Source organism: Phoenix dactylifera, chromosome 8, assembly GCF_051530095.1.
Source record: "Phoenix dactylifera cultivar Ajwa chromosome 8, Ajwa_hap1_PhDact_Kaust_v1.1, whole genome shotgun sequence".
NCBI classification, from domain to species: domain Eukaryota; kingdom Viridiplantae; phylum Streptophyta; class Magnoliopsida; order Arecales; family Arecaceae; genus Phoenix; species Phoenix dactylifera.
Window position 1 is genome coordinate 25,056,176 of NC_143197.1, and position 27,747 is coordinate 25,083,922.

Genomic DNA, 27,747 nt, shown 5'->3' on the forward strand with positions numbered 1-27,747 from the left:
TTGATCACCCCCATAAAGGAACCGGGCATCGGCTGCCTCCCACACACACAGCTCACAAGCAAACAATCCGAGGCAGGCTAGGGTTTCTGCCGTCTCGGCTCAAGAAAAATCCTCTCCCTCGCTTCTCCGTTCCTTTTCCCGGTTTGATTCGCAAGCCTTTTTCTTTCTTCAATTCCTTCTATCACAATCGTTTCATGTTTTGGTTTCAGATCGTTTATCGCTGCTTGCTTCGCTTGTAGAGGAATGCGTCATGAATTCTATTATTCTTTTGGTGAATTTTGTTTTGTTCAATCTGTCCATGAGTTCGATTTTCTTGCAAACCCTAGCAAAGATTACTTTAAGATGATGCCCTTGAGCAGTTCTTATTGTAAAAGGAAAAATTTGATATGATTTTTCTAAAGATCTATGTGAATAAATAACACAGATGAAATAAAGCAGCAAGCATAGCCATGAAGACGGGCGACATCTGATTATGGTTTTTTTAAAGACATAATATGATTTTTGATTTCAATGGGAGCAAAGCGTGGTGTTTATTTTTCCACAAGGCGGCGCAAAAGAGTGACTTATTTGTTTTGCTCCACATCTCAAGTTTCATTTATGGTTACACGGGATCGTGCAACGCAGTCTTATTTTTATTAAGAAGCGCATCTCCTTTCTGAAACTTTGCTAATATCATATTGTTGCTAAATTAATAAATAAAAATGTCTGATAAATTTCAGTCTCAGTGCATGACCACAACTGATGGACAATGAGTATATAAATTTACCTGTGACATCTTATTGCAATTGTTGAAGGTGGAGTGATTTGTACTTTTGCAAAATCAATGTCATTCTGAAATAACTTTTTTATGTTCCTTTTTTTAATAATTGTAAATAAAGATATATAGTTATTCTTTTATTTTCCAGAATGATCAGCTGATTCAAATGCAAAGCATATGAGATATTGATGTAAAGACTGGCTAATATTAATGACTGGCTATTTTTTTCATTATCATGAAGGTATACATCATTTTGATAGTTGTCGTCAAGTTTTCTGAATCTGAATTGCTTAGTTCAATGTAAAGCAGATTATGTGCAACTCTAGTTAAATTTTTGTTCGTTCTTTTTTGGTCAAATAGATGTTGGGTCCACGGCAAATTCAATCTAGGGAAGTTGGTCGAACAAAACTCAGTCATTCAGATCTATTCTTTATTTAGAAATTTCCTAGGTGCGGATTGATTTTTCCCCCTAAATTCTCTTCAAATGATGAAGGTGGAATGCTTTTCCCCCTAATTTTATTTCGTGGAAAAAGTGGTAGCGCTGGTAGCATGTGCTTAACTAAGGCAATAGGTGGATCAGTTTTTATGATAGCAATCTACATAAATGCAGCAATAAATCTTATGGATTTGGTGTGGGCCCCAAAGTTGCAACCAAACCTCCATTACGACAAGAGACTAATCCAGTTGTACTTGCTAGTCAGTCATCCTCTATCGGTGGGGTGATGGTGCAATTGGCTAGCGCATGGCTAGGCAAGTGATCCTAAAGTCGAGAATTCAAGTCTCTCTTACCCCAATATATTAGAGGGCATGCCTTGGCGCAAAGGTAAGTTTGCTCTAGTTTGACTTGGGTGTCCTGAGTTCAAAAAATGGAAACAATTTCTCCACACGTGAGGTTAAGGCCACATACATCTGACCTTCACTAGACTCATTGTTGTTGAGATCCTCGTGCATTGGGACGCCTTTTTATTCAGCACCCCTAGCTACCCCTAAAGGAGAAAAAAGGTATGAACCTATGAAAAATCCAATCTAGTCCATGAAAATCAATTCAAGTCCTAGCTTGATTGGTATTTGGACATGATCTAGTGAAAGAATTGGGTTGAAGCCTAAGTTCGTGACTTGAAGCTAATATTAGTTAGAGCAACATTGAACTCAGATCTGACCCCCTTGGCTTTGTTTGGCTGCCAAGTGGAGGAAAACAAAGTTTCTTATAGGTAAGGTCTTTAAATCCAAGATATTGACCATCTTGGTTTGTGGTTGATACCAGGGGTGCAATTGAGTCGAGCCGAGTCGAGTAGCTAGAGGCTCGAGCTCGACTCGATTCAAAATACCTGGGCTTGAAACTCGACTCAAGATTGATTGAGCCTTGATATCCAACCTCGAACTCGACTCGATCAAAAAACGCAATATTTGCGATAGGCCCGACTCGACTCAAATATCAACTAAGCCATATTCAAGCTTGAGTTCAAGCTCGAATTCGGGCCTTGGTCATAATTAAAAGATATAGTTTAAAACAAAATATAACAAAATATTATAATTTAAAATATTAAATTATTAATATATTATAAATAAAATATAATATTATTAAAAAAATATATACTCGACTAGGCTTGCGAGCCTTCGAGCCGAGTATTTTGCTACTCGAGCTCGGCTTGAAAAACTATTCAAGCTACTTGAGCTCGACTCGAGCTTGGTAATAGTCGAGTTGAGCTTGGATCTTAGTCGAGCTCGAGTAGGTTGCGAGCTGCTTGGCTCATTTGCACCCCTAGCTGATGCCAAGATGAATCATGATCTCGATTTTATCTTAATTGAGATGGAAGGCTTGAAATTTTTGGAAAGATCGGAGACACTCTGAGCTAATATTTACTATTGGCCAATAAAGTAAATTGAAATTTACAGCCTTTTGAAGGCTTTGATTTTTAATATTCAATAATCACAAAACCTATCTAAGATTGAAAGTTAAGTATTAAAAGTCTTAGCCAACATACTAAAATTGTATTGACTGATATCTTGAGATAAATTGGTGTATATCAGCTGAAATAATAAGGGCGAGATTCCATATTCATTGTGTCTATTTGTGCTTGATACTAGTGCAAACTGATGGGTACATGAAAACCAGGTTAATGGAAACCTTTTCACCTCCCCAAAGCTTGGTTATTAGGTGAAAATTCAAGATAAAGGAAGGAGAAAATATAGGTTCTAACTCCTAATTTTAGCAAGAGGCGTGAAATTTTTCCTCCTATGCAAGTGGCATTTGAGAAAACATATGGACAAGGCCAACGATTGTGACTGTCTTTTTTTTTTTTAATTGCAACAAAACAAAAAATTCTCAAATTTCTCTTCTTTGATTTTTACACTGTTTTCCTTATATTTTATTGGAAACAGAATGGAGCTTTTATGCTTTTTCTTCACATTATTCCTAAAAGTGATTGTATTTAATATTTTATATGTTGATATCAATAGAAGAAATGGATGTTGATTTCAATGGTTAATTGCTGCAAGTGTTGATATTAATCTAAAGCATTTCAATGGGTATCTATCCTGTTTTCTGAATTGCGTTTTTGTTCTTTATTTAGCTTGGTGAGTCGGTCGCTTTAAACTTTTACGAGGTCGGAAGGTAGATCCATCATGGATGCCAATTTTTATGGTTAATTGTTATAAATGTTGATATTAATCGAAGGGATTTCAATGAATGCATCCATCCTGCTCTCTGATTTGCATTTTTGTTTTTTTTTTAATTGAGTGGTCGGTTGCTTTAAAATTTTACGGGTGTAGAAGGTAGATCTATCTTGCACTTCTCTAGATTTCATCAACTTTAGTTTGCTTTTCAACAATTCTGATGTCTTCGTATGCTCAATATGTACTTCTCTCAATGCATTGTAATTTTGGTCCTGATTTATGCGATCATTTTCATATAGCACGTGATGGCTGGTAGAGGTCGTGTACCTCGCAATATTATTGATGGGCGGAGAGGTTATGCTGAAATGCCGGAAGGGCCATTTGTTCGTGGTCCTCTCCCTCGTCCACCCCATCCTGCCCTGTATGAGGAACTTGAAATGCAGCGGAATGAGATCCGGAGGCTTTTGGCAAACCATCGTGCTTTGGTTGAAGAACGTGCTGCTATGCAGCAGGAGCTAATGGCTGCAAAGGAAGAGATTCATCGCATGAATATGGTCATGGCAGATATCCGTGCTGATAAAGAGGCTCATTGCAGAGAGCTGATTGAGAAAGGCTTGAAGCTAGAGGCTGATCTTAGAGCGACTGAGCCTTTAAGAAATGAAGTAGTGCAGCTTCGAGCTGAAATTCAAAAACTGAATGTCTTGAGACAGGACCTTGTTGGTCAGGTCCAGACTCTCCAGCAAGACTTGACAAGGGCAAAAACTGATAACAAAGAGATCCCTATTTTGAAGAGTGAGATTGATGGTCTGAGACAGGAACTAATGCGAGCTAGGTTGTGCTCTATACTTTTGTACTCTTATGGCATATAATTTTTCTTTTGGTTCTTGAGTCACATGTACCTGCCATATACATTGTTTGGTGTGGAAGCACATGCATACTGCAATATAAAAAAATTGTTCTTTTCAGGAGTGCTTTTGAGTATGAGAAAAAGGGAAATATTGATCTAATGGAACAACGGCAAATAATGGAGAAAAATTTGGTGTCCATGGCACGCGAGATTGAAAAGCTGAGGGCTGACTTGGCAAGCATTGATGGGAGGCCATGGGGTGCAGGTAGTTTTCTTTCATTTAATGCCTGTGCTTAAATGGAATGCAAATGGCTTTTATTTTATCATTCCAGTGCAAGTTCCATCTGATTTGCATGCTTGTCGTAGCTTAATAACATTTCTTCTTTCATTTTATTGCTCTATCTTTTATTAGGAATAAGCTGGCTTGTTATGTTCGTTTTCATATCATTATGTTTGATAATGTGGTTATTTATTTTTTAGAATGTTGCTGACTTGTTATATTTATTATAACATTGTAGTTAGCTACTGTTTAAATGATGCTATTTTGATCATTTGAAGCTAAAAGTGGTAACTCCGTTACCTCTTTCACTCCTCTAGAACACGGAATTTCATATCATTGCTAATAGTCTGTAGTAAGAGAGTGCATTATGATATTTTTTGTAATTAGCTATTACATGCATTTCCTGTCACATTGCTCATAGTTTTTTACTTTTTAGGGCTAGTTTATTCAAACTGCTTGAAATTTCAGATGTGAAAACTGGAGAATGATGGCCTCGTTTTTATGTACTTTTTCCTGATTTCTTGTACACGTGTAGTTGCTTTTTTGTGATCCTGCTTTCTGTCCGTGTTAGTTTTCTTCTGCTAATTCCTGTGATTATGTTATCAATCTTCTCTACAACGACTAACACATGGTTTATCTTTTTTTTTTTTCTCTCTAAATTTCATTCTCTTTACTGGTTATTTAAGGTGGAGCCTATGGGATGAAAGTTGGTAGTCCTGAAGGACCTTTCGCTTCATCGTTTGGGGATAACTACAACCGTCATTTGGTATGATTTCCCAAAGATGTCTAGAACTGGCAGTTCCTTCCTAGCTTATGATATTAGTATAGGTTCCGGTATACATGATTATACTGATTGTATTTTGTTAAATTTTTATGTTCTGAATATCGATAATCAGGGAGTTGCTGACAAGGCCCCTATGTATGGTGGGAGTTCTGGTCCGCGGGGAGCATTTGACAAGTCTCGCCCTGGACGTCGTTGAGACTGACAGTTGAACTGTCTTCCAAGACGCTTATGGGTGCTCTTTAGTTTACTCATGGTGGTTATATGTAAGGTTTAGAATTTCTTAGCCTCTTCAGTTAGTGCTTGGTCCACCAATGTTCTCTTGAGAAGATTCTTATGGTCATTACAAGCTAAACATATTTTCATATGCGATCTTATCTTTATATTTTGTATTTCATAGTACTTGTGAAACTAAATTGCTACATTGGCATATTCTGGTTATATTTCCGATCCAAAATTGTCATGTCTTGTTTTTAGTGTGAGTTTTTAAAGTAGTTGTTTGCAACCTTATTCATCCTCCTGGGTTATGTGTGTATAAAAGTAGATACTTTATCTTTAATACCTAAGTAGTTCATTTTGATATTAGGCTTCTACAATTTGCTAGCATATTCAGATTATATTAGCTTATTTAGTGGTAAATGTGGCATCAAAAGTCTGTGATGCTACTTTCATAGTGATCTATACTATTAACTCTTCAGGCAATAATGTGGCAAATTATTAATGAGGGACATCTGGTGTCCATGTCTGATGTTGATAGCATTGGAGCTTTAGTTGATTTCCCCTGGCCAAGAAGATACGAGATGCAAAATTGGTTTAGGGCAACTTGGCTGGATAATCATTAACATACTGTTTCTTTGGATATCTTCCTTCGAAGGTAGCAGAAAATAAACTCTGTAGAAACCATGGATGAGAAGCTGGATGCTTTGTTAGGCTCTGAAGCAAAAGACTGAGGTATAAGCAATTGAAAAGGAATCAACATTTACCTCTGATGCATCCAACTGGTACTTTGATCATTTTGATAATATCTAAATCACTTTTTCGGTGGTTTAGCTCTCAATAGTCAAAATGGGGCTGCTTGATTCACTTAAGAGATGTGGTAGATATTATATCTTCAAGTTGATCATGCTGGTGCAGTGTGTTATTGAGCAACAAGACATGGTCTTTTATCTTTCTAATACATTTGTGGGTTAGTTTTATCTATTTGCGGACTAATGGAGTAGGTCAGTGAAGCACTAAGATGATTCCTGTGTATCTCAAGAGGCAGATCTGAATGGCTTAGTAGCGCACATGGTGGCCTATAGTGTTTTATCAATGGAATTTGATAGCATCAGGTACCCAAGTATTGATGTACCCTATGCTAGAAGCTATTATTTGCTGGTTGAATTCTTTTGTTGGCCATAGGTGTAGTAGGGTTGGTTTATGTTTCCCTTTGGTTGCAGTTGGAGTGTAGAGCCAGTATAATTAATGAGCCAAGCAAACTTATTTGAGATTAAGTACAAATGATATGTTCGTGTGATCTCACATCTTTTTCCATCTCATCATTGTGTCTGGTAAAACTGTTCTCATTCTGCCATGCTAAAATAAGAGAGATCTATGCACTGGAAAAATGGGTGTGGATGTATAGATTACGAGCCAATAAAGAGTATAATATGTATGGTTGCTGGCTTGCTGCTAAATAATTGCAAATTTGCTAATGGTGATGTCCACAACAGGATCACTTGGTATAAAATCTGATGGTGGCTTCTGCTAAAATGCCATCAATATGCTTGATGGTGATCCTCCATTAACTGAAAGCTAGACGCTCAGCTTATTCACTTCTTTCAATGGTAATTCAGCTATGCATTGCAAGGTTTTACTTAAAGGGGCTGAATAGGGATATACTTCCGAAATGAATATGGATAGCAGCATTAAGATTTGTTGCATTTTCTTATTTAGCTTTGTCAACCAAGATTTTGTGATTGAATACTGCATCCCAGAGAACAGAAGCGCATCGAAGTGTCCAACAAGTTGTCTTGATCAATCTTTTATCCACCGAGAACATTATTTTAGTTTTCTTGAGGTCCATAGTCTGTCCCAAGTTTCTAATGGCTATTTATCCAATTTGTAGTTTGCCTTGTAAAATTTAGTGATGGAAACTACGTGCATACATTATGATATAAATCTGCTTGACATGGTTGGAGATCATCCTGGATTATTTCAAGTGATGCGGGTCATGTGAAGGCAGCTGACTGCTTATTGCAAGGCAAGTACTTTTTTTTATATGCCGAGTATAAGGTTATTAATAATGTTCCTTTCCTAGACTCCATTGCATATGCTTAAAAATGTCAGTTTCTGTATTAGTTGATCCGTGATTGCCTTTTGTCATCCTTTAGATGTTTAGAAATTGCTTTAACTAGTTTCAGCATAGACCCTTGAAACTTTGTTTGATTACAAGTAGTCTCTACAAGAGCTTCTCGATCACAGCATTCTGGACCCTGATGTTTTTCTAGATTGCAGTACCCTTATTCATATTTCTGCTGCTCCTGATGCAAGTGCAGATGTATTGTACTAAATTTCATGAATCACTGTTTGTTTTTGCTTATTTCTTGGTCAAGGCCATGAGGATGGAAGATGCATCATTTACCACAATTTGAGCTGGAAAAGTCTCAGAGATTAAGATCTTTTCTTGTGAGTTCTTACATGAGCTTGACCAATATGATGGCCAAAATATCTACCTTGGAAGAAGAGGAGTCTAACAAGTTCTGATCTGAAGTGTACTTTCGCTATTTGAGTGCATGTTTGACTTTTTGTTAGTCAAGATTTATTTACTAAATAATCCTCAGAGCAAGTGAAATCTATGACAGCAAAATGAATAATTATGCTATCAGCATGCTCTGCATTGACTTGAAAGGATCAGATTTTGGAAGTCAAGCAATGTGATTTACAAAGGCTATTGAAGGTATAATAGAGGCTGTTTGAAATTACTTTACTGCCCAAAAAAAATAAGAACGAAACATTCCTGGTGCTAGTCATGATATGAGTACTGGTTTTTAGGGATTTGTATGCTCCTTACATGGAAGAAGGCTTTGTAGTTGGTAAGCTGGCTTGCTTCAATATGCTTCACTCCTGTTTCCAGACAGATCTATAAGCCAACTATGCTTATAGTTTCAGATAGGGTAGACAAATGGATTTATAAAGTACTTCAATAGCAGCCATTCAAACAACATCTCTCCCTTTCCCTTTCATCTTTTCAGTTTCTCTTTTTACATAAGCATCTTGCGTGCATGCACACATTGGATTTTTTGAGGTTCCTCTGCTGACACTTAGGCAATTGGCATTTTGGTACCCATGCCAAGTTTCCATGTAGCACTACTTAGCACCTTTAAATACGTGTTAATACTAAGTATGATATGTTTGGAAGTGAGCGCATTAGAGCCTAGGGGAACTAGAGTAGTTACAACAATGAAGGATAAATTGGTGCAAAATTAAGGCGATACAGGCATGTCCATGGGAGATTTAAGATGGCTCTGATTAAGAATCTCTTTTAGATCTGTGTTGAAAGTGGAAGGAAAAGGCTCAAGAAAACATGTACAACAACTTGAGAATCAGTATAAGATTGCCGGTGTTGAGAGACAATACGTTTGAAAAGTTTTAACAAAAAATAGTGGCCTGCAGTAATCTGCATATGATACTCTGTGCTGTTCATGGAATCTATATCTATATCTTGTTAAAGCCATGTAGTTTTACATATCTGCTACATATTTTAGATAAAGGGCCACAATGTAAAGCTCCATTACAACATATTCTGTTATTTATGTGCTATATATAAATGATCTGTGGATGTGTTGATTGCCATATCCACACATGCATACTATATAAAAAACAACAATATACATTCTTGCTATTTACATGACATTTAATTTATCTGTAGTGCAAGAGGAAAGAAAAGAATGGTACATAACAACGATAAAACACATGCTACAACTTGTTTGTGCTAGTGTAATCCTGTATCATTTTGACGTCAAAATTCTAAGCATATATAATTTAAATGGAGACCATGTTACATTGGAATTCTAATTCAAGGAACATTCTGATGTTCAAGTTATGATCTCAAACTTTATGATTAGGCAGTCATTTGTGTTTTCTTTGTGGTCAGATCCAACAGACTATATAAAGAGGAAATCTTATTATTTATTTGTCAGGCACATTCGTAGTATCATGTATACTTAGAGAATTATATTTTTATAATATAGAATAAAATCAAAGTCATGAAGTTGATTGCTAGTTAGCATTCATATTATCTGTCTGAGAAGAGGAGTCTTGCTTGATATCATAGATCTTTGCCAATGATATTTCAAAAAATACATCATTGTGGTCTGATGATTTGCAATTAGAAATTTGGGAGCTTATATTCACCGTTTGAAGAATGTTGTTCGTGAAACTTAATAGGCTCTCTCTCTCTCTCTCTCTGGGGTGGATGATGTTCTCAGTTACCAAGATTATTAAGAACTCACGGTCATGCTAATTTTATCATCCGCTGAATTTACTCCAACCAGATTAGTGCAATGTTCTGCATACATGATATCACAATGAAACACCTCAAAGTTCAAAGATATTCATTTTTCGCATTATGCTCTTACGTAACACTTAGTATTATAAGCAGAAAATGCATATGGGAAATCATATTTTCACTCTTAAGGCTTAACTATTACAAACCTGTTAACTAACTATCCAGTATTGCCTGTGCTTTTGAGATTCTTTCTAGTCAACACTATTTAAAAGGGTGGTAACTGGTGATGGTTTGACAGTTTAGCATTAAACATTGGAATTCTGACATAATATCATTATTTGGACTGCATCCTAGTTTCTCATCAAATGCGGATCATTTTTGTATCTTTCAGTTTATATATGTATAGGATTTGACATGATCTGAATTCAACTCCCCAAGAGATTTTATGGAGGGCCGTGGCCATTACTGATCTCTATAAATTTTGCTATTTTACCCATATGTTTGCGAGCAAGCATGTGATTGCAGCTCATCCAGTCAATGTCATATCTACTAACTTACTGCTCCGTTTGTTTATTATATGAAATCGGCTTCTTTATTCTTTTTCACTGCCAAAGGGAAAGCTAATGCTTATGCTTGTTGGGTATTTTGGTTTGACACTGCTTCACACCCAAAAAGAAGCAAGCTACGTCTGAGCTAAGCTTGGATATGGAAGTCCGGTCTTTTTACTCCGGTGAGAATAATAAGAAAAAATCAAAGTCCAGGTTGGTTGGTGAGCCTAGTGATAGGAGACTATCTAGCTTGGTTCGGAGAGCACTTGTTGGGTTAGATTTCTTTTTCAGGAAAAACACCTTCTTCTACTATCAGCATGTTTTCCCTGCCAATGATGCACATGTTTGAGAAGATGATTTTTTGTTTTGCTGTTGAGAGTGAAAAACAAGTGAACTTACCAGGAGATTGTATAGGTAACCATAAGGACTTGGGTCGAGATAGGGTTATAAAAAGGAAAGCAACTATCTTGTTTTCCAATTGTTCAAAAGTTTTCTAGCAGATTTGTCCTATCCATTGAATCTTCCCCCAAGCTGTGAAACTTGTACTCTCTCCATGCCTGAGTAATGCTGTGTGACATGTTTATAATTAATGGATCATTAGTTAGGTAATATAGTGTATTGGCTTCTCAGTTACAGTGTCTCACAATTTTTAGTGGATACATTATATTCTGCTACTCAAATAAATGTGTTGTTTCGCATACTTGAAGGTTGAAGATCATTTCTTGTGACTTCTTGAAGCTTTTTTCTGAACTGGAAAAGGATTTGCAGTGAATTCTTATTCATTAAGGTGGCTTTGGAGTGATGATGCATTATCATTTGTTAAAAATGTTTCTCGCTTGCTTGCTAATTAAGCTTGCCCCAACCCTCTTTGCACCTAAGGGCTGGAGATGGGTACCAGGATTTTGGACCAAGGGACAGATCTTGGACCTTGTCAATGTTGATGAAGCTAGGGATTTGAATAATTCTCTCAGGCAATGGAGTATGGGATTTTAGTGTGGGTTGAATTCCACATGCATTGATGCTGGAAAATGGAAACTCACAGGAGTTAACCTTTAGTGTGTCGCATGGAAATGTCACCTTGAGATATTAGTAAAACAGATAGAGGAGTAAACTAGCTTGTCTATTGAAATCCAAGGTTGTGGTTGAAGAAGAGTGGTAGCAACCTCATTTTCTTCCATAAAACTGATGATGGATGATAGTGCAAACAACTTGAAAGGACATTGATAGTAAAACTAAACTTGTAGATGAGATACCTTATGGTAGTTTGATTGTTCTGTGGACATTGCATAGAAAGGGGAATCGGGCGCTGTCTTAAGGACCTCCTTGAATGGTTTTGGTCAATCGTCTCTTTATGTTCCCCTTAAAGTCGGGAGTTCAAACTTCTGCTTTGGGTAGTCTACTCACTATTCAAATTTCTCATGGAGCAAAGGAGGCAACATGGAGCAGGAGGCTGTCTTTTTGTTGACCGAGGAATAATATGCAGTACAAGATGGTTAGGACAAAGTGCATAGAAAGTCATGCACAGTTTAAAATAGTTCGAGGGACAGAAGCCCCCTTCTCTTCTTTCTTTCTTCTTTTATGTGTGTAGGGTGTTTTGGGGTTGGGGGATTGCACATGGACAGGCACATGCACCATTTTGTATTGCTTGTTTACAATAATAAATTCTTTTATGTACTTTGTTAGGACAAAGTACATAGAAAGTCATTATCATGCACAGTTTAAAATAGTTCGAGGGACAGAAGCCCCCTTCTCTTCTTTCTTTCTTCTTTTATGTGTGTAGGGTGTTTTGGGGTTGGGAGCTTGCACATGGGCAGGCACATGCACCATTTTGTATTGCTTGTTTACATTAATAAATTCTCTTATATGTATTAATCCATGAGATGGTTCATCTATGCCTTGGATCAGAGGCCATGCGACAGTAGCATGGCCAGATATTGATTGTGTGATCTCCTATTTGGATTGGCAATACTTTGATCAAGGTGTTCTAAATGATTATCAGATTGGTCAATGCAATTGGATTTTCTTCTAAACTAATCATTAGTGAGGAGATTCAGAACCAACACCCCCACCCCCTAAAAAAGGGATATATATTTTCTTTAGAATTGTCCGATTAGTGAGTACCACATTTTTTTATGGTGGTTGTGTTGCACTTTTTTGAGGGGATTTGAAAAAAAATTAGTTGTTTAATGACATGCTGAAGATGAATGCTCCAATATTATGAACAGAGGCTGCTTTGCCATTCATTTGTTATCTATTAGAGATATATAGGAGTCTTGATGATGGTTTTTTACTTTTTAGGATCTGCTGAGGAATGAGTTTTTGTATCAGACAATCTTTTGCGGATCAGGTGTCTTCAAGATACAGTTGAGATGAAAAGCAGAAAAATGTGTGAAGGAGATTTAAGAAAAAAAAATCAGAGTCTAGGCAATTTTAACCATTTTATGCCTCATTTAGAAAAGTAACCCAGATCGAGCAGGATGTTTGAGTTAGAATCATAGTTGCAGCATTGAGAAAAAGTATGGAACTGATAGAAATACGGAAACAATTGAATATCCGTTTCATTTCATTTTATCACTGATTTTACACTTCTAGTATCTAATTGCCATCCATTTCCCTGTAATTATGAACTTATATGGATGCTTCACATGCACTTCTTTTTAGTCTTTTGCAAACTATTAATAGGCTTCTGTGAAAGTGTTTCCTGCGAGATGTTCCTGATTGCAAACATGTTCTAGTGTCTAAAATGTTGCAGCATGTGATGGCTGATGATTTCTTTCATTTTTCTTTGCACTTGCTTAGTTTGGGCTCCTTGCCACCTGCATATCTAGTTTGCCTTCTGTACATCACTTTTTCGTAAGAGGATGAAAGAGTACCTAGCAAACCTTTTGCCTGGGATGGGAAAGGAGCATCAAAACCTTGTATCTGTTGCCAGCAATCTGATTATGTGACATTTATCAGAGCCATTGTGATTTGTTTCATTTGCTTTATTAATTGGTTCCAAGCTTCCAGCATCCTGATTGTTGGTTGTCTATCTCCTGTTTTCTAGCATGTGAGATCATGTTTGCCTCATCTACCATTTGGACAGCATAATGGTTTATCCCAAAAATCATACCATATTAAGATCAGACTTTGCACCTCTTCAAGTCATAGAGGTCCTTCCTCATTTTGATGGCTATTTTTTCACTAATTACATTTATGGTGGTTTTGAGCCAACCCTCAGTCTATTTCTTTTTTTCCCCCAGTTCTTTTGCTTATGGAAAATGCTTTAAGTGTACTTTGCATCCATGCGTAATTGGGTCACCAAGCAGATTGAAACTCGAAGAGACTAAAATTCTTCCATCAATTCTTACTTTGCCACTATTTAAGATGTGAGTGTCTAAGTAATTCTGGCTACTTATTTGGCTCTTAAATCAAAAAACGTGTGCTAAGTTTGCAATGGCTCAGCTCTCGTGACTGCTCTCTTTTTTTGTCAAATCAAAAAAAGAAATTTGTATGGACTCAAAAGACCAATTTGTGCCAACAAATCTATCAAGTGGGAATATCGGCAAATTACATAAATAATTTTTTTATAAATCAGAAACAATTTCTTTTTTATTGAAATTGTTACTTACAATATTGATAGTACTAGTGATCCATATTCAGCTTATGTGCACCCCATGGTTTGCTTTTAGAATATTCTTTCAATGATTTAAAAATTCCTTCTTGGGCCTTCAGTTTATTGGGTTTACTTGTGAGCATGGCACAGTGCAACTTGCCTATTGGCTTTGATTGGACTTCTTACCTTGTCTGGTACAATGCCTGCTTGCGTCTATGGGTTTGCAGCTCTTTTTTCATTTATGGATTGGTTACTTGTCAGAACATTTTTAAGGGAAAATGTGACTGATAGAATACATAACTGAATTAAAGTATCGCCCAGGCAATGACAGCTTCCCCCATTTTTCAATTTCACTCCAAGCTTCAATTACTGATATTTGTTAAAGAAGTATGCAAAAGAGAAAGCTGGTTGTGATTGACTACGAGTAGTCAGAGGATACTCACTTTTGGTTTTCTAGAAGTTATTCCACCTTGATATTCTCAATAATAATGCTTCTGTGGAGTAAAAGGACATTCATCCTTATGTTTCCCTATGAAGTTTACTGACCGCATGTTTCCTCTCTTCCACATGGATGGTACTAGTCACAATTCAATTTAATAAACTTTTTGAGTCACTAGTACAACATTCATTTGGTATATTCTATGTAAAATCAGCAATAAAATGTGTGCTGAATAATCTGGAATGCCATGAGGAATAAAAAATATTCCTACTATTTGACGTTTACTCATATAACAAGAATATCATATGAGTAACTGTAAAATTTTCTGCTTTGTCTCTGAAGGCACATCTTCATGAGGCCAAACTATAGGCTTTGAAATTGCTGAATAGGTTTTTGCTGCATCTTTGTTTTCTTCAAATACTGCAGAGTTGTACACTATGATGCTTGCATGTTGTCTTTTTCTAGCCTTTCTTGTTACCATGTTAAACCTGTTGAAGCTGTTGTCTATATTTGTTTCTGTTAATCGAGTATTAAGAATTTTGTATTAATGTTATGGAACCCATTGACATCACAAATTTGTTGGTTTCCATCATAATTTCTCTGATTGTCTTTTCTTCTTTTGCAGGCTCAAGGCCCTCGGTACGAATTGAGGGATCCTTCTTTCCTTGAGAGAGTAGAAATTAGATCTAACTTGAAAATCTGGGAGAATTAGGAAGCAAAACAAATGCAGTGGTATCCTGGAAAAGAAGTTTTCATAGATCCTTGATGGGTGTGTTAATGCCTTCCATGATGCCCTCGCAGGGAGATAAAAAATTGGAATGGTATGTTCATATACAGGAGATGGAAAATCTAGATACTTCATATACAGGATGAATCAACACTGCCTGAAGGTTGATTCGCAGTATTCCAAGATCTTGGAGTTGTGCAATCTATGCTTGGCGGACAAGGTAGAAAAAAGGTTTTGGGATGGGGGGATCTACAAGCTCTCTGAAACTTAAGCCGGATTTAATGGTTTGAGATAGAACATTAATGGAAGATTGGCAGTTGCTTTAAACGTGGATCCCTAATTGTTGATAAACTAGCTGGCAAGTTTATTGAAGCAGAAACTCGACTTAAACAGGAACCGAAAGCCGGAACGCAAGGGTGTTCTTTTTCCATACAAGATGCCTGGGTCGCATATGAGATGGTTTTTACTTTGGTTAGCAGTCCAAAGAGAGTTGTTCTTGGTGGAGTTGTTCTGGGTACCTCCTACCGCCAAAGTGTGTTTCGGCATGAGATGTCGTGCAACGTGCCTTTCCTGTGTGTATGATGCTGTTCTGTGTTTAGATTGAAAGTCTGACTATGATTCTTACGTAGATCTCTCACAAGATCAGAACAAAAGCTCTCAGAAGTCTAGAATACTGAGAAGTGATACATGCCTGCAATTTCCATCTCATCCATTAGTTCTGTTGTTAGTCTGGTGCAGTCTTTTAAATGATTGCCCCAAGTCGGAAGTGAAGAATTGCCCATTCGCTGACCGGCTGGCTTTCCTGCTGCAGTTTCTGAACTTTGCGTAGGTTATGCTCCTGCAATAATCTGCGGTGTGCTATTTTGATCCTGGATACGGACATTTAGTGAGGTTGCTCCATCGTGATCTGTGTTCTGAAACAGCTCGTTTATGGTGCAATAGTGTGAGAGAAAAAGATTGAATGAGAAGATAATATAAACTGGTTGTATTTTGATAAGTTTGACAGTCTGCAGGGGTTTTCGTGGGATATCTTGCCTCTGTTGTCCATGGAATATCTCGAGAATGGGCTGACCGTGAGGACAGCAGTACACTTAGAGAACATTTGATCTGATAGGGGCTGTTGGGATCATAATCAGAATTCCATTAGAGAGACCCAGATTTTAGTCGTTCTGTGCACCTGGTATGTGACAGGTCCAATTCTGGGAACCTTATCACGGTCCTCGCTGCCTTCTGTCCCTCCCAAAGAGCTCGTCATATAGGATACGGTATCTTATCTAATTGCATTGGGTAACGAAGTATAAGATTGTTGCCCCTGCTGACTTGCCTTGCCTTGAGGGAACGTTTTCGTTGGTAACGGTTCTATCCTTTGTATCGATTTTAACTTTGTCGAGGGGTTTAATGAAAGGTGAGATTACTGATACGATCTTTAAGTGCATAAGAGAATCTAATGGATGTTTAATATTAGAATAAGAGAAAATATGTATGAAATCAGACTGCATGGGTGATAAAGGAATGGGGATTTAATTCGATACGTTGCAGATGCATTAGATAAGGTGGAAGGATGAGTATTTGCTCGAATTCAGTTCATGGTTCCAATTTGCTTTTCCTGATCCATTTGCGGGCTCAAAATATCTACTATGATCATCGATAAGCTTATCAATAAGATGGTGATAGATGAGGGAAATGTTATAGGAACGTTTGAGCCAAAACTTAAGAGACAGGGTGATTGATTTCATAGCAATGAATGGAGGGTGGTTCCAAGAGGGGACCAGGCTGCATCTCCAAAGCATATTAAAGGGGAATATGGAAGTTCCCTTTGATGTGATTCTAATAGCGAAAGTGACGGTTCTAAAATCTAGCTGCTGCTTGTAAATATGGTGTCCTTGACCTCTTCTCCATTTCAATGCATGTTGAACCTTTAGCAAGAAAATTTCGGCTATTGCAACTACTGTACCTGGAAACGAAATGGAGGCATCCACGAACACCATGCATGAATTAGTTGCACCTCCTCCCACCTTGTGGCCGCTTATTCATGCTTCCTCCACGGACTTGGAGCTCCTAATGAGCTGGGGCTGGCCATTGGGCTATCAAAATCAAAACTTTTTGGGTGAGGGCCGAAATATGGTTGAGTTGAATCCAGATGGGCTTGGGCTGGGCTGGGCTGGGCTGGGTTTGGGCCTTAAATGGTGCACTTGGACACGGTCTACGCGGTTCAAAACCCTGCTAGTCTGTGAGGGCTTTTAGCACTCACAAACTAACCGGTATTACGTGTGGAAGGAGCACGTATCTTTTGTGCAGTTTGCACTCGAGTTAGGCAGATCATCAATCCCTTTCTATCCTTCCAGCTTCGTGAATCCCCATTGACCACTCTAATAGAAATTAAAACAATAAAAGCTCAAGATTCTCCTTATCAGCATCGAATCCTACCGGTACGGTATGAGATGATGAAATATACTGAAGATGCATATTGATTTAACACCAATACAGTATGGTACATTGGATATCATTCTGTTGCAATATTTATATAAAGCTTGGTACAAAATTGTAAAATGTACTGAAGATTGTATACCAATTTGATACTGATAGGCTATAGTCTATTTGATATGGGATGGTACGATAATTTTATTTTTAACCAGCAAATGGAGGCCATCTCCACCTCCCCCGGGTACCTTTTTTTATTTATTACTTCTTTTATAGCCTCGAGTCAAAGGAAGTAGAGTGAACTGGTTACTGTGAGATCTAAGCCGATGTAGATCTATAAAGTAGAGACAAAATTTTTGAGTAAAATATAAACTAATTAACTGTAAGCTTGACTTAAACATATAGTTAAAGAAGTTGTTTTCAGAAAAAAAAGAAAATAAAAATAAACTAAATATAATAGATATAAAAGAATAGAAACAGCGACAGCGCATTAAGTAAACGATCTCCAAGCCAACGGAAACGGCCGCCGAGATCACCTGGCGTGGACCGCGAGCGGGATGAGCTCCGAGAGCGGCGTGGCCACCGGCGTCGCCGCCACGGACGGCACCGGCGAGCTCCGGCAGAGGGGACACGTGGCGCTCACGCGGAGCCACTCGTCGACGCAGGCTGCATGGAAGCAGTGGCCGCACTCCGGCACCCGCCGCAGCGCCTCCCCGCCCTCATACTCCGCCAGGCATATCGGGCACGGCCCCGCCGGCGCCGCCGCCCCGCCGCCAAATTTATGGACGAACTTGGGGTAGTAGGCCTCAATGGCGGGCCCGTCCAGGCCCACCCCCACGAAGGCGGCAGCATCGGAGGGGTTTCCACCGTCGGAGGAGTCGCCGTGGGCGGCGGCGGAGGGGGAGGAGGAGGAGGCAGCGGAGGAGCGGGGGCCATCGCCGCTGCCCTTGACGCGGACGCAGACGTACGAGGCGAGCATTATGGTGGAGACGAGGACGAGGAGGCCGACGGCGATGGCGATTCCGTAGCCGAGGCCGACGTCGGCTGCGGAGGAGGGTGAGGAGGGGAGAGGAGCAGAGAGGGAATTTGCTGACATAGGGGCATATACGGAATGAGAATGAGAGAGAGAGAGAGAGAGAGAGAGAGAGTTTAAGCTTGGTGGAGGACACTGGAAAATATTAAAGGCTTTGCCTCGCGTATTAAATGCTGGGAAATTTTGTTCCCAGAATGCCCCTGTGGAACTTGGCGGTGCATCACAGTCTTGAGGGTAATTAGGCCATCATCAGAATAATGAAGTGATAGAAGTTAGCTTAAGGTTGGTAACTTGGAATGCATGTTGTTTGGGCATCGGAAATCTTTGGATGTTCATGTGCCTGAAAAATTTTGATCTTTGGATGTGCATTACGAATCTTGAGCACATGTTGAGGCATTCCATGGACTTGTATATCCTCATATGCACCACCATTCATAAATTTTTTTTTTTTTTTGGGAGACAAAAGTTTTGCTTATCTAATATATTATATTTTTTAACACAACATAAAAGGATATTTAGATGGGGGAATTACTAAAATCATATTAATAAATTTTATTAAAATAATATAATCGGGTCTTAAACTCGAATGATTGATATTTTTACCAACTGAGACAGCAAACAATCAGTGTCTACTGATGTTTGGCATCATGCTTGAAGAAAGATGCTGATGCTTTTGTTCTACCTAAATATGTAGGGATGTGTTCGAGTGGCAATTCAACTAAAGAGTTTGCTATTTGTTAAACAAAATTTATGGCTTTTGTTATCTAAATTTGCATTTCGGTGTTGAAAATCACATGACTCTTTTGCCCCATAAGAAGCAGATATTATTAACAGCTTCTTGTGTGGAAACATGGACTAATTATAAGTCGAAATGGACCTTATTACGTGTAAAGGACTAAATATATGCTTGCAAATTGTGTGAGAAAGTTATTAAATTGATCTTCAAATGGCAGTCAAACATAAAGTACTGCTGTTAATTTTCTCAAATAGCATATAAATCATCAGACAAGTCTTCCACCTTGCAGACAGGGCTGAAACATATAGTTACTAGTGATTTCATACAGGCTACTAAGTCTAGTAATAGCTTGGCTGGCCTCTTAAAAGATTAACACATTATCCGGACCCTCTCCAAACTTCAAAAAGGGTCTGTGATTTGTAATGTCTAACGATCCGGATTTATATAGTTTGCAGAAAAAAATTGTTTCTTACTAAAATATTTGTTTAAAAATCTGATGCCTGAATATATAATATCTGAAAAAGTAATTTTTATATATTTAGTTAATAAAAAAATGACATATTATAGAATGATTTAAATATCTATTTTTTTGAAAAAATTATGTAAAATACTGTTATGCTTCTAATAAAGAAAAAAATGTTATCCAATTCTATTTACAAACTGAAGGAAATTTTTGGAAAAAGACTTTTTCTTATTCTCAGTCGGTGAAAATTGAACTTTTTCACATGTTATATGATTTTTTTCATAAAATATAAAAATTTTATTTTCATAAAAAAACTATTTTTTTCTTTTTTTAAAAAAATTCAACTATATATATATATATATATATTATCCTTCCATCGACCATATTTTTCCCCACCCCACTCCCGCAAACCAAACGAGTTCTGCGTGTGACCCATGCTCGAGTTAATGATTTCAAGCCCAACTTTACGACTTGTGTGTCCAAATTTACTCGACTCAGAGGTCAGAGCAAGCTTTTGCATTGCATCCTCGGGGGGATAAAAAAGGAAACATGGAAACGAGGGAGAGGGACATTTGGCTGCTCAACGGTTCTTATTTCTCTGGATCTCTGTACATAATATATGGGTGGAAATAGTAATTGATGCATCTAATTTTAACAAAGGAAATAGTGCTCATCTATCTGAAAAGGAGAAAGGGGTGATGATGGAAAGGAGGAAGAAGAGAGAAAGAGGGACCAGAGATTAGAGAAGCTTCAACATAAACATCTTCTTCACTCTATATCTCAGATCCCCACTAAGCACCCAATCAGCACCTTAGATCTCACATCCATGATTTTATGGTTTCCATGTGATAATCCTAAATTCATAACAAGGATTAGGAAATTCCTAGCCTGCACAAAGCTTGGATTCTCCTTAGATGCCGACTTGTCATTTTATCATCCTAGGCAAAAAAAATGAAGTCCAAAATTTTCAAAATTGAGATAATGTTGAATGAGAATTTTTATTTTCCTTTCTTTGTGTTTTTTTAGTGGAAGAATGGAAATTTTTTCATAAAAAGAAAAAAGAAAACAGGTGTGGCAGAGTTGGTTCAAGAATTTGAAAATTTCAGTAAATGTTTTAGATAGGTTGTGATACTTGTTGAATGCTATGAACACTTGGAAGCTTTTCTACATTAGAAATTCCAATTCCATAGATTTAACCATCCAGTTTTTAAATGAATGGATCATAACCCACAATATTTTGGACAGAAAGGAACCAACAATCCTTTAAACAATGGCATGACAGGAAGCAGCTAGAAAATGTTCCAGGTTCGTTTACTTCCAACCAAGTGGTTCCAGGTTCGAAACGCGCGGGCGCCGATTAAATTTGGGGACCGAATGCTCCACGCCTGGACACGGGGTCTGGAAGTGCTACTGGTCGGCTGATAGCCTGGGTGGTGCCAGGTGTGACGTACTCACACGGAGGGTCGGGTCGGGTAACCGAGCCGGCTCACGGGTGGGGAGGGTATAAGTAAAATAGGTCGGCGTGCCCAACACACGACCCGGTTTGCCCGCATCGAACATTCTCCTGGCGGGGTGGGGGGCCCAGTGGGGGCTGCTACGCGGGGTTGGGCTTGTCCCTTCCTCCCCCCTGCTCCCTTTTTTTTTAGCAAAAAAAAAAAAAGCAGCTAGAAAATGTTTGATAAGATGTGGAACTATAGTCAATAAATCACCTGAAAACCCTTAACCTAAGGAGTTACTTCTAGTAAGTTAGAACTTTATCTCCAATTAAGCTTAGAAGAAGAGAGAGATGCAGAAGTGTTGAACAATTTCACTTGCAACTCTTATATGTTGATGTGGCATCTGCCTTGCCTTAGCACGTCCAAGGGGGCTTTTTTTTTTTTTTTTTTTTTTTGATTACTCAAATCACACTTTTTGCCGATGCGGTAAAGTCAGGCAGGAGATCTATGTTGGCGGAATTTGCCCTAAAAATTGCTATTTATTTTTAAATAATAAATTAAATTAAAATTTTATATCCACAAAATTTAATAAAATAATTGGTTGAAAGTTAATCTAGATTGAGGCATATGAGAATATAGCTTTAAGAACGTAATTCGTCTCTTACATGCTGGTACGTAGCGATCTTATTCCCAACAAACAATAATTCGACTTAGCCTATTCCTCTTCTAACCAGCACGATCACCAGAGTTTTGATTTGAATAACTTCTTCAGTTGCTCAAAAAAAAGATGAAAAGCAGAAAATATGGAATCAGAGTCTCTGTACCAAACAAAGTGGATGTATAGGTGAATTTGGATTATATTTAGATATCCCAAAGAATTAGACCCAGAGTCTGTTTATAGACTTTGTCCAGATAACCGAGGCCGCATAATGCAATGGTTCCAAAAATTTGGAAACCAACATTCTCTTCCAAACAGTTGTAACATTTTAAACATGGCACGGCTTGTCAAAAGATACGCGCATGATATAGCCTGCTGCACCAAGCATGCATGTACGTGCATTTGTGGTCACCAACCCATTTCCTCCAAAGCCCGACTTAGGCTTCATAGGACTAGAAGACTTGTTTTCATATATCTGATGTGGGACTAAAAAAAGAAAGTATTTTAAAGCATTTGAACCAACTAAAATTTAGGAGATAAGGTTTGATTTTATTTTTTAAAAATTCATCTCTTTTGTAAACTAAAACTCCAACACTTTGTTGATATACAATGCCAATCAAATGCCATGCTAGAAAGCAAGGGGATGAAATAAAACAGTGAGGAGGCATAACTTCATTGCTCAAATTTACATTTGAAGAGGCTCATGTTAAGCACAATAGGGTCCAAGAGCATGAAAGGAGGCAGTAGCAAACGTTGGGTTTCGTTAAGAGGTCCTGCATCTGGACCTACTAAGCTAAACTCATCTGTTTGGAAGTTTGCAAACTGTGAAGGCCACCTATGGTCAGTCATCTCATAAAGTAAGTTTATCATGGCATTAGCATATTGGCATATCCATGGACCATGGGCATGCGCCTGTGCACCAGACAGGTCATATCACTAGAATTATATGGTGGTGGCCAACTTCCATATATGAACTTCAACTAATGGCCTTCTGAAAAATATAGAAGAACATGAGATTTTCCATTTGGTACCTGCTAAGAGGTATTTAGTGAAAAACTATAGCTCACCGCCTGGAAATACGTCTTTGGATGGACGAGACGGAGTTACTGAGTGCTCTCCGAGATATGTTGCTTTTTGATTTTTTTAGCTGTATCCGTATATATTTTGTATGATACTTTCGTTTTTAGCCAAAACAAGAAAAAAAGACTCTTTATTATGATTTAGAAAGAAATAACTATGGGAAGAGTGCATTAATCTGCATGGAGACTGGTGGCCCGTTGCATCATATATCAATTTGGATCTCCAACTCCACAGTAGGGCTAACCGTGAGGCACATTAGATTATCGGACCAAATCGTTATCGATGCTGACATCATTCTTCAGATATCAATCCTAAAATAAACAAAACAAAAAAAAATTCATATTTGCTTTAAAGATAAACAATCATAACAGCACCATGCTTCATACATAGTTCATCAAATTCACCATGTATCCTCTTCACTCTTGCAATTAAAATAAACTTTCTGCCATGCATTATATTTTGGTTTCCTTTATTGCCTTTCCATCTCTGTGTAACAATGTGAATTTCGAAGCGCATTTCGCCTTCGCAATGTAATCACTTTCTGATTGTTTTTAGTAATTTTACATGATTTTGTGTTAAAACAAATGTTTGTTTGGCCTGACTTTGCTGCAGTTGCACTTATAGCTTGGATGGAAACAAACACAAGAGGAATACAATGATAAAGAAGCAAATAGCAGCAAACCCATATTGCTCTCACATACATAAGAGTAGCTGAAGATCTTACAGTCAGAGGTAAAAAGAACTTCTTATGCAAACTAAGAAAGCTCCAAGGCAGCGAGTGATACAGAGAGTTAGCCTCCTTCATGATAACTTCCATATGATCCTACCATGTGTATCACTATGTGCCACTGTCTCAAAATAATGGGATTACCATGTACTTTTTGGCCATGCAAGGAATCGCAACATCAAGAGACTCCCTCTCTTGGATCACGATATCAAGAGACATATCTTTTTGGCTCACAGCATCAAGAGACGCCACTCATGGATCACAACCTCTCCAGGATACACGTAGGGACTTCCACACATCAAGAGGCAACTCTTGAAACATGCATGCAATTCATCGCCATGCAAAGATGGATTACAAAAATAAATGTTGGAATAGACTCGCCCACATAGAGCTCTCAAAACCCTTTAAGAACACCAATTTGGGGATTTCAAAAACCCCAGCATGAGCTTACAGATGGAGCTTCACAAATTTCCAGCACTACCACTATCGTCGCTATATCATAGCTATCCCAGCCATTGCCATCACCACCACCCTTGTTGCTCGGCCATACCACTGCTACTATTGCTATCACCACCGCTGTAACATCACCATCTCTAGGACACTGCCATGGCCATCGTAGTGGCCACCAATGCTACATCATCACCTCTATTGCCATCACTACTGCACCACTATTGCCACCTCCACTACACCACCACCACCATCACTGCTATCCTTGCCACCACCGATGCTATCCTTGCTTAGGCCACTATGGCCATCATCATGTTTATGTTTTTGAAAACAATTGGCGATTTCAAATATGTTTATATTTTTAAAATTTAAAAATAAAAATAAAATTTCTATTTTTCTATTTTTTTTTAAAAAAAAAAATGGGATGCCAAACAACACCTTAATCTGCCATTTCCTGATTTAGGTTTCCTAACCTTCAATCCCTACGTCCTGCATCCATTTCATGTAGCAGCAACCATGGAAAACTATAATCTGGCTAAAGATAATGATCTGGACCTTAAAAATAAGGGGAATTATAATAAGTCATAGAAGGAGCAGGAATAATTTGAAGAGGGTGAAAGCACGGAAACGAGTGAGTTGTTTTTGAGTGTTGTCGATGAAAGAATTAGGAGCCCTCAAAGAAAGTGGAGGAACCGAGGATGAAGCACTCTGGAGGAGGAATAATTAGAACAACAAAAAAAAAAGAGTACTACTTATCATGCCCCTAATGTAGCTGGAATGAGCACCAAACTAGATTTTTATGCACCACACAAAGGATAAGGGGTTTTTGAAGGGCTTTATCACCCATTTTAACCCTAGAGGTTCGCAAAAAAATCAAGTCAGGGTATGCTAAGAGGTACGTTAAGGCGCACAAAAAGCATTTTCTAGAGAAAATGGACAAGGATGAGAGATTTTCTAAAATCATTTATTTCAGCAATGCTCATCTAATCATCTATTTCTTTAAGCACATACTAATCATAATGACAACGGTTTGGGTCGAAATTTGTCTATCTGGAAACAAAACATTGTCAAATTGTATTATCCAAGCAAAACTAATTCTAGTAATATCTAGCAAATGTTCATGAGTTCAACTGTGATGACTCGGTAAGGCCCAGTCTGCTTGACCGGCCTAACCTGAGTTTGGCCTAGCCCAAGCTCCCATCAAAAAAATAAAAAATAAAAAATATTAGAATAGGGGACTGCGATCCCCTGCCTGACCGGCTAGAACGGCCACCGTTCAGGCACGGCCGACACGAACTCCCCAGGGTTGGTGTGAATGGCTAGCAGCCATTGGGGGCTGTTGCAACCGACGAACGGCTGGTCGGTGCCGCCGTTGAGCTGAGTTTATCCCCTCTCTCAATGCCTCTATTTAAACTCCTCCCCTTCGATGTATCCATCACCGCACACCTCCCCACCTACTACCGCCTTCCTTCTCCGATGGCTGGCATGCCACCTCGGCCGAGCATCGCCGCTTGAAACACCCCCTTTCTCCCTTTTGTTTTGAGTGCCCTGTTTCAAGAGCCCTCATCTCTCTTCTCGCTAGAATTCGCCGGAACCCATCGCCTCGGTTAAGAGTGCTGTTCACGCTGCTCGCCGATGAGTTCCCCACCCTTGTCGCCACTCCCTTAGGCCGACAAAGCTGCCATCGTGGCAGCTAGGGGCATTGCCCCTCTTCTCTTTCCTTCTCTACTTTGGCCATTTCTCACCGGCAATTGCCAGCCGTTCTTTGCTGCCCGCCATGGCCGCCAGTTGCCGCCTCGCCGGACCACCCTAATCAGTTGCCAGTCCGCCTCCTTCCTCTGATCACGAGGTTGAGGATTCGGGTCTTGATAGAAGGAAGAAGAGGAGAGAGAAAGCCCATCCCTTCTTTTCTCTCTCTAAAAAACCTATGGAGCCCAGCAAGAGGGTCTCAATTGCCTATCCTATAGACCTCGGGTTGACCCCTGCAAAGAGACCCTGAACCGTCCTAGTGCTCGGGCAACCTGTTGGACCAACCACTTTGGACTTGCAAAGTATCCCTAAAATCATCATTGATGAACCTTGTTGGATGATCTTGGCCCCGATTGAGCCCATGCCCTATGATTCATTGGGCAAATTATTTAGACTTGACCCACCTGGAACCACTATACGTCCGGTCAAGTATTCTCTAATTATTTTTAATTTTATTAAAGTCATTGAATAAAAATTAATTTTGCTTTTAATATTTTAAATAGGTTTAGCAGATTCGTCTAGCAAAGTTTGATAGTTTAAGACAAAAAAGGTAAGTTGATCTTATACTTCTTATTATTTTTCAAATTATCATGTTTTCTATGCATAAGATTTGCTTGTGAAGATATCATATTTTTCTTAAACTTATAGATCGACATATGTGTAATAAAAATCATGCTTATTTATGAAAATAATTTTATGAATATTTTAAAGAAAATAGCTTTATTATGAAATATGAATTTGATCATGCCATTTAGTGTTTTTCATCTATTTATGTATATATTTAAAAAAAAAGATATAAGTTTTTCAAAAGCTTTCAGATAGCTATGAATGACCCCTATAATTAGAAAAGATCGACACCCAGAGCTCTAGTATCCATACGAAACACGACCTTGCTAGTAGGTATAAAGTTGACATACGAAACATGAATCTTTATCGATTACGAAACATAGCCCTATCACGGGTATAAAGTAACCTAGCACAAAGATCTGTGAGAAATAATTTGAACTATGATGTGCTAAATGACAGAAGAATGAATTATACAAAATGAACTTGGAACCATGTTTATGAAATATTGATAGTTTATGTATGCATGATTGGCTTTATGATTTGTCTCAATATATTGTACCATGAAATGCTATATTTTGGCAATACTGTTATTTTTATTAAATGATGCATTGACAAAAAAAAACTTATACTTGATCTAGTAAGGTAGTATAAGATTTACTTAGTGAGCTGTATCGCTCCCATATTTTTATTTTTATTTTTCTCTTTCCAGATAAATAGGATCAATTGAGACGAATGATGGTCTAAATTTGAAAGTTTGCGCTAGCAAGCTTGACAACTTGACACTAAATTTTAGTTGCTTAGTTGATTATGAGTTTGTAGCTTAGTAATTTCTAAATATTGAAGATTATAGGGTTCGGTATTTATGTTTGAATTTAGATGCTTTGGACTAGGGTCAATAGAACTGGTACCGAGCACCGTAATGGTTCTCCGACAGGATGAGTCAATACGGGCCCGCACCGTGCCATATCGGGCCTATACCGACAAAGAAGAGGGCGATGCATACAGTGGAAGAAAAAAAGAGAGAGCGAAGGGGGAGAGAGGGAGAGATAAGGAGGCCAGCAAATGGTGGCGGAGGCCGACGCTTGAGCAAGAGGCGAGGCTGCGGCCGATTTTCTTGTTTCGAACAAAACAGAGGTCCGGCCATTATAAAAATCACAATTTTGTTAATTTTGCAATTTTTTAAGTGAAGTTGGGAAGCGATTTGTCGACTATACTTAAACATCGCAATTTTTTTAGCGGTTAGACCCTTATTTCGTTCAAAATAGGAGAACCTGTCGCGACCTTGCCTCCCACCCAGGCGTCGACCCTCCGCCACCCGAAGCCCTCCCTCTTCCTCCCCTGCTCGCTCTCT

General features: G+C 38.4%; 1 protein-coding gene and 1 pseudogene across 3 annotated transcripts; one reads left to right on the top strand and one right to left on the bottom strand.

Moving 5' to 3' along the window:
* LOC103706278 (protein FLX-like 3) lies at nucleotides 1-17,009 on the top strand. Of its 3 annotated transcripts, none has more exons than XR_603941.5 (6): nucleotides 1-141; nucleotides 3,673-4,205; nucleotides 4,340-4,485; nucleotides 5,187-5,266; nucleotides 5,397-5,547; nucleotides 14,978-17,009. XR_603941.5 is itself a non-coding variant. In XM_008790336.5 (5 exons), exons 2-5 carry the CDS (start codon nucleotides 3,679-3,681, stop codon nucleotides 5,478-5,480), a joined length of 837 nt encoding a protein of 278 aa, XP_008788558.1. In that variant the 5' UTR covers nucleotides 1-141; nucleotides 3,673-3,678; the 3' UTR covers nucleotides 5,481-5,722. The 3 variants fall into 3 exon arrangements, 1 of the variants encoding a protein (XP_008788558.1); XR_015968244.2 differs by having other exon boundaries at nucleotides 5,397-5,552; nucleotides 14,978-16,499; XM_008790336.5 differs by lacking the exon at nucleotides 14,978-17,009 and having other exon boundaries at nucleotides 5,397-5,722.
* An 890-nt stretch (nucleotides 17,010-17,899) lies between these two features.
* Nucleotides 17,900-18,628, bottom strand: LOC103706328 (putative RING-H2 finger protein ATL69 pseudogene; annotated as a pseudogene).
* Nucleotides 18,629-27,747: the final 9,119 nt, after the last annotated feature.